Source organism: Littorina saxatilis, unplaced genomic scaffold (assembly GCF_037325665.1).
Source record: "Littorina saxatilis isolate snail1 unplaced genomic scaffold, US_GU_Lsax_2.0 scaffold_81, whole genome shotgun sequence".
Lineage (NCBI taxonomy): Eukaryota > Metazoa > Mollusca > Gastropoda > Littorinimorpha > Littorinidae > Littorina > Littorina saxatilis.
In genome coordinates, this window is record NW_027126820.1 from 83,462 (window position 1) to 91,473 (window position 8,012).

At 41.9% G+C, this 8,012-nt stretch overlaps 1 protein-coding gene across 1 annotated transcript; it reads right to left on the reverse strand.

Moving 5' to 3' along the window:
* Positions 1 to 5,484: 5,484 nt before the first annotated feature.
* LOC138955317 (ribonuclease HI-like) lies at positions 5,485 to 7,377 on the reverse strand. Its single transcript, XM_070326939.1, has 3 exons — positions 7,369 to 7,377; positions 6,515 to 7,127; positions 5,485 to 5,492 (listed from the first exon to the last, which is right to left on the reverse strand). Exons 1-3 carry the CDS (start codon positions 7,375 to 7,377, stop codon positions 5,485 to 5,487), a joined length of 630 nt encoding a protein of 209 aa, XP_070183040.1.
* Between the last annotated feature and the right edge of the window lie 635 nt (positions 7,378 to 8,012).

Consider the following 8,012-nt stretch of genomic DNA (forward strand, 5'->3'; position numbering starts at 1 on the left):
TTGTAGCGTTTGTAGATAGCACTCATCATCACACACTGTGTATGGAAGGGACCAAGAAAGGGCACAATGTCACGGTATTTGTTTGGGTTCTCGGCCTTGAGCAGGGTGATGAGGACGAACACGGGATGGTATCCCACTAAGAAGGCAAAGGGCATCTTTGTCCAAAGAAAGGGCCGAAAAAGTGTCATTTTCAGAGTAAAACGATTATTATTGACAGTTTGTAATTGGTTTCAACTGAAAACTGTTCATGTTACAGTTATTATACAGAGGTTATTTAGAAGTGTACTAAGTTCTCTTGTCATGCATTCAACAATTGCTTTACTGCAATAGATCCTTATGGAGGATGTTTGCTTGAAGGACAAAAGTTACGTTTTCGCTCTACTGGATGGTGGCCATCTTAAATTATTAGGGCCAAATGATGTCGTAACGTCAAACTAATATCAGAATCGGAATCCTCGTCGTCAACTCACCCGAAAAAGTGTCTTTGTACATAATTCTAGGTGCTTTGGTTCAAAACTTGATTTTTCCAGATAGCGCTGGCGGCCATCTTGGATTTTGGCCTCTGGTGAAAAATGCCAGCATTTTTCGAAGGTGTAGGGGGGTCTAATTTTGTTCTAAAGGGTCCGTAGAAGTCAAATCAATCGTCAAACCTTTGCAGCCAGAGAATGGTCACGGGAGTAAGGATCTGGACCTAACTATATATATGGTACTAGAGGAATACCCGGCTTCGCCGGGGTGAATCGCGAGACAGAGACAGACAGCGTGGCGGTTCATCACAATCACCTCTGCAGGCGAAGTCCTGTCAAACGGGATTGAGAATTTTAGAGCTTATTTCTTAGCCCTATATTATCTGTTGTGGCTTCTCAAATGCCAGAACATACAGACAGACAAAAGCCGCTAGACCCCATCACAAAGCAAACAGAACTCTACAATCCACAGGTTTTTGCCCACACACACACACACAAACACACACACAGAGAAGCCGTATATATATATACTAGAATGAATATCCGGCTCTTCCGGTTGCGCGTCTGATGTCAGACTGCCCCTTCTTCGAGAGCTCCAGTGTTTTGGGTCTACAACCTTTCAAAAGTGGACCTACACCAGCTTCTCGGCCGTAGCTAGTCTACATACAGTCCCAGCGACGTACAAGACTGTTTTTTGCTCGTTTAAAGGTACTGTCTTTTGTGTGTTTTTCCGCCGATTCAATCGGCAGCGACCGGCTTCGTCCTTGTTTCAAGATGGCCGCGTATACCCAAAATTCGGACACTATCCAACCTGTTTTTGTTCAACACAAACATCTGCCTACAGAATCAGACAAGCCTTACACGGTTCATGAGATATGCAGCGCATGTGAACGAAAAACTGGACATGACACCATTCTCGGTGCACAGAGGCTCGGAGCACTATGGAGAATATACCCCAAGTCTAGGGCAACGCGATTAAAGCTTCTGCTCAACGGGGTGGCACTACGAGGGGTCACCGTGAGCTTCAGGGACAAAAATCCCTTCATCATCCAAACCCAAGATGGAGAAAAGGAGCTTAAAACAACGAAAGTTACAATTGGGAATCTCCCAATCTCATTCAGCAACAAGGAAATCCTCGCTATGATCCAAAAGGTAGGGGGGAAACCCCGCTCAGAGCTATACATGGAAAAAGATAGGGATGAAAACGGTGGGCTTACCCGTTGGTTGACCGGCCGACGTTTCATTTACGTCGAGGTTCCCGATCGTCCTCTCCCAGCAAGGGTAAACCTGGGAAACTTTAAAGCGTCCATCTACCACTTCGAACAGAAAGAAGAACGTAGAATCCAACAAGGAACGTGTGGGCGGTGCCTCACGCAGGGTCATACAGCCTCGAACTGCAGAAATGACGTCATTTGTCTTGATTGTCACAAACCGGGTCACAGAAGGGGAGACCCGCACTGCGACGCCTTCCCAAATGACACCGACACCGACAGCAATGAACCAACACAGGGAAAGAACACAGATGCTACCGCTCAGGACCAAGACGTGGATACCGGTAGCACTATCCTCGCCACTCCTATCACAACCACAACGACAGAAGCCAACCCCAACCACTCCCAGTCCGAGGACACAGGTCGAGTCAACACAACTGCCAAGACGCGGAAAAGCCGACCATGCACACAGCAGTCAACCTTGGCCTTCCCTAGGTCAAGATCTTACACACCAGGCAAGAGACTCAGGGATTCCCCCCCTGCAGACCAAAACTTAGTGAAGATGACACGCACTGACGCTGCACGTGAGAAAACAGACTCAGCCAATGTTGACAACTCTGACATAGAAAGTGTGTGCGAAGACCGTGACGAAAACACGCCGCACAGCGTGTGGGGTTGACACGTGCCTCGACCTTGTGTCTTGACCGTATGTGTTGTTTTTTTTCTTCCACCCTGGCTTGCCCCACGGACTCTGAATTTTGATCGTGATTTCAACAATATGTAATCTACCTTCGCCATGGCTTTATCAGTCTGTTCGATAAACATACATGGTTTACGGAACAGGACAAAACGCAAAACTATTTTTCATAATCTTAAAAAGAATGGATTTGATATTGTATGTTTGCAGGAAACCTACATAACAGACAGTGACGTTGAACAGTGGGAAAGGGAATGGGGAGGGAAAATCTTCCACGTTTCCTCTACCAGCCATAGTCTTGGACAAGTCATTTTAGTGAAAAAATCCTTTCCTTATGACGTTGCATGTGTTGTAAAATCTAAAAGAGTGCTTGAATTGGAAATCCACGCAGATGAAGAAAGTATATATATTTTTAACGTCTACAGTCCAAATGAAGTTCATGAGAAAAGGCTTTTTTACGAATTCCTCTCCAACTGTCTAAATGAGCGAATTTATGAGAAAAAAATTGTCTGTGGAGATTTTAATTGTGTACTTGATAATCAATTAGATATCATAAGCGGCGGAAAGCATAACAACACAGATGTTGAAATGTTTAAGACGATGTTGACTAAATGTGCATTAAACGATTTGTGGCGTTTGGCACATGGAGACGACAAGGAGTTTACATGGTACCGGAAAACTCCTTTCATAGCAAGAAGATTGGATTATATACTTGTGTCGGATAACATTTTAAATCGTGCACATGAGTGCGAAATTCAATCCGTTGCCCAGAGCGACCATAGAATGGTTAGAATGAAATACAGTCTGACTCATATGGAGAGAGGCCCGTCATACTGGAAATTTAACGACAGTTTATTGAAAGATAGAGTGTTTGTTGAAGGTTTAAACACCTTTTTGGAGAATTATGACAACGAGTATCTTGATTTTGATTCACAAGTTAAATGGGACCTATGTAAAATAAAAATTAAAGAATTTTCTATTGACTATAGTAAATGTAAAAAACGGCAAACAGTTGTAGACCAACAACAAATGCAAAAGGATTTGAATCAATTAGATAAACAGATATCCATGCACCCTGAAAATTCAACATTTATTGTTGAAAAGGAAAAATTAAAAGCAAAGTTGGAAATATATGATATTTAAAAGGCAAAGAGTGCTCAAATTCGATCCCGTGAAAAATATATCGAAGAAGGTGAAAAGAATACAAAATATTTTCTAAATATGGAAAAAGTGAAAGCTAATTTAAAATTTATGGACAGATTAATTGATGAAAATGGCTCTCAGATAACGACGCAAAAAGGTATTTTACAGGAGCAAGTGAGATTTTACAATAACGTGTTTGATAAAAATGGGAATTTTGTTGAGGAGGATGCTGAAAGTAAAGTTCTTAATTTAAATATTCCTCAGTTAAATGACGAACACAAATATGTTTTGGAAACTGATTTTACCGTGTTAGAAATCGGCAGGGCGCTGTATCTATTAAAAAATGGTTCGTCACCAGGTTTAGACGGATTGACTACAAGTTTCATGAAATTTTTTTGGCCTAAAGTAAAAAATATGGTGGTTAATTCCCTTCAAAATGCATTTAGAATCGGTGAATTGTCAGATACTCAGAAAAGAGCAGTTATCACGTTAATTCATAAGGGTAAAGATTTGCCGAGAGATAGCCTTAAGAATTGGAGACCTATATCTGTAACCAATACAGATTATAAAATGCTGGCAAAATGTTTATCGCAGCGCTTATCTGGTGTTATTTCTGACCTCGTGTCGGAAGATCAGACAGGATTTATTAAGGGAAGAAAGGCAAGTAACTTGATTAGATTAATCGATGATGTCATTAATTACGCAAATGAAAGAAATCAACCCGGTATATTACTTGCCCTTGACTACGCCCGAGCCTACGATTCCATCTCAAAAGACTATGTGGTCTGGTCCTTTAAAAAATTTGGTTTTGGCGAAAAATTTGTGAAATGGATTAAAGTTCTAATGACAAACACCACGAGCTGCATAAATTATATGGGCTGGATTTCGGAAGAAATAAGTGTGAATTCCGGAATCCGTCAGGGATGTCCCCTCTCACCTTTGGCCTTCGTGCTTGCTGTAGAATTATTAGCAATCAAAATCCGAAGTCACCCCAATATTAAAGGATTTGCCTTACCAGATGTAGATTTTGCAGAACAAACATCGCGTATCCTGAAACTGGCTATGTACGCCGATGATATAACTGTTTTACTTCAAGATAAAAACGACATGGAAACGGTTTTGGAAATCATTGATGATTTCTCCAATATATCTCGCTTAAAATTAAATACAAGTAAAACGGAAGCAATGTGGTTGGGATCGCGTAAAAACTGTCAAGAGAAATATTGCGATATTAAATGGAATACCCAGGTTAAAATCATGGGAATTATTTTTAAAAATGACATCCCGGCCTCTGAAATTATGGAAAATTGGTCCAAAAGACTTGAAAAAGTTGAACAAATCATTTGCAGATGGTCAAGAAGGAATTTAAGTATAAGCGGCAAATTGTGTATTATTAAGTCCTTCTTAGTTTCACAATTTGTTTACGCTATGCAGGCGCTTCTTGCCCCTGTTAAAGTTCTCGATAAGCTGAATACTATTTTGTTCAGATTTCTCTGGAAAAGGAAGTATTCAAATACAAAAGCCTTTGAAAAAGTTAAACGAAATGTATTGTGTAATGTGGTGGAAGAAGGTGGTATTAACATGATAAACGTCCACGATATGCAGACTTTGTTTTTACTCACATGGGCAGCAAAACTTCAACAACGAAAACATGAACCGTGAACAACGATTCCATTACGTCTTTATCAGGTATTGGGAAGAAATGTACTTTGTGTTAAAGCCAAACCACCACTAAAACTGTTTCAAGGTATTGAATGCATTCGATCAAACTTTTGGAAAGAAGTTCTCTTAAAATGGATCCATAATAAAGCATTGATTTATGAGAGAGAAGATCGCTTTGGTGATCAATGTTTATGGAACAATATAAATGTGATGTATAAAAATAAAAGCTTATATTTAAAAAAATGGATAGAAGCACACTTAGATACGGTGAAAGATATTTGGGATAACGGAGATATGATTCCTTTTAACCAGCTGTGCACAAAGATAGGATACAGTCCCTCTAGATTTTTTGAGTACGGCGCAATGAAGACCGCTGTGCGAGCGCTTGCACTTCGCAAAAACACAGCCAGCCCGCGAGCAGGCGAACACAATAATGACCTTGACACGCGGAACCCTGTGATCACTAACCCTTCCGCGAGAAAGTTTCGCATACTGATAGTCCAGTCTAAAGCGAGCGAGCCTTGCGCTGTTACATTTTGGTTACATAAATATCAGGTTAAACTAGATCACAATTATTGGCTGTTAGCAAGCGAATGTACAAAAGAAGAAAGATTGAGATTGTTACAATGGAAAATTTTACATAATATTTATCCCACGAATATATTATTAAATAAAATGAAAATTAGAGAAACAAAATTATGTACATTTTGTAAACACATTGATTATGTTGAACACTTTTTTTGGCAGTGTGAGAAGTTGACGTGCTTTTGGGAAAATGTTGTCCATTATATTTTTAGAAATACAGGATTAAATGTGCACCTCTCAGAACAAGATATCTTGTTTGGTTATCAACCTAATAATATATGCCAAAATAATAAGGTAATTCTTCTTCTTCTTCTTCTGCGTTCGATGTTGGTGGCCGTGCTAGATCCTCAGACCAGTGGCTGCCAGGAAGTCCGCAGTCTTGCGCAGTTCGTCGGCAGGACCCCAGAGTTTGGCTCCAACACTGGTCTCTTCTTGCCAGAACTTCTGGCGTATTGTCTCTAGATGGGGGCAGTTCTGGAGAATGTGCTCCGGAGTTTGCTCTTCCGAGCCACATTCACAGTGTGCGTCATCCGCAAGGCCCAGTCTCTTGAGGTGTTTCTTCAGTCCACAGTGCCCTGTCCTTAGACGGAAAATGGTGGTTTGGCTTCTCCGGTCTAGTTTGTTGATGGGGTCTTCCTGTGGGTTGTAGTCTCCGTTTCTCTTTTTCCAGTTTTCTTTCTTCTTCCGTTGTAGAAGAGTCTTGGCTTCTTTGTACGAGGTGGAGTTGTGTGGTTGGGGAAGTCTCGCACCTCCTTTTGCCAGCCTGTCCGCTTCTTCATTGCCGGCAATGCCGACATGAGCCGGTATCCACTGGAGCACCACCTTGTTGTGTTGAGACAGGGTGCTGAGGCAGTTGTCGAGTTGCCTGGTGGGGAGGTCAGTGGGGCCAGACAGAAGGGACTGGAGGGCGGACAGGGAGTCAGTGAGGAGGACGATGTTTTGCCGACTGCGGTCTTCCCCTGCTGCGTGCTCTGCTGCAGTGATGAGGGCGTGGAGCTCGGCCCTGTAGTTCGAGCTCAGGTCACCAGCTGGGACGGAGAGGGAGGTGGTGGTCCCGTTTGGGCGACGGATGTAGACGCCACTGCCTCCATTCCTTACGGCGTTCTCTGAGGAGCCGTCTGTGTAGACGTGAGTCCAGGTGCAATGTGGGTAGCGATCCTGAATCATCTCCATGGCGAGGGCCTTCTGGACATGTGGTGACTGTTCGCCCTTTGCTGTCAGTCCTGGTACATCTGTTCTGACTTCATGGAAGCTCTTGCGTGGGGCCCAGACGTCTGAGACGAGTGTCTCACAGCAGTTGGGGTCGGCTTCCAGAGCTTCAGCATACTCCGTTTGGAGGTCCTTGACCTGATGTTTGAGGCTCTTTCGTTTCAGAATAAGGTAATTAATCACATTATTTTGATTGCAAAAATGTGTATTAGTAAATATAAGTATGGTGATAGATACGATTTGAATAGTATATTGGAAAATGAAATGTACATTAGAAGATTGTGAGTACTGTATAAGTCGAGACGAGGTGAAGTTTGTTCATGGAACGTTTGATAATTTGAAGAAAAAAAGAAAAAAAAAAAAAAAAAAAAAAAGTATACATTATAAATGATACCACCACCATCATTACCCACCCCCACCCCCCGCCTCTCTCTCTCTCTCTCTCTCTCTCTCTTTCTTCCTCTCTCTCATTCTCTCTCTCTCTCTCTCTCTCTCTCTCTCTCTCGTCTGTCTGTTATGTCTTAATGTTGTATATATATATATTTATACTTGCCATTTATGATACATGTTGAAGGATGAATGATGATACATTGTAGACGGATGCATGTTACTGATTAAAAGCCCCACAATGATGTGCTTGGCAAATACAAAAAAAAAAAAAAAAAAAGAATGAATATCCGCTTCGCCGGGTAGCCGGCTTCGCCGGGAAGAAGTACTTAGAGCCGTACGCCGGCTTCGCCGGGTCCGAACAATGGACCCGCCAAGCTTAGGTCCCTCCCAGATTCGTGGAATGGGAACAGCACGAAAATGATTCAGTGGCCATAATGCCTTTCCTGACCATATCGAGTCCCATCCTTGTCGACGAATGTAACCGTGTTAATCACCTTTGGAGGCGAACTCCACTCAAACAGGACTGAGCAAGTTATGGCTTCTCAAAGGAAGGCCAGTACACAAAATTATATGATGATGATAAAATTATTTTTTTTTTTTTTTTTTGTTTTTTTTTAATATTAAAAGTCCTACGGTTTTGAGCCATTA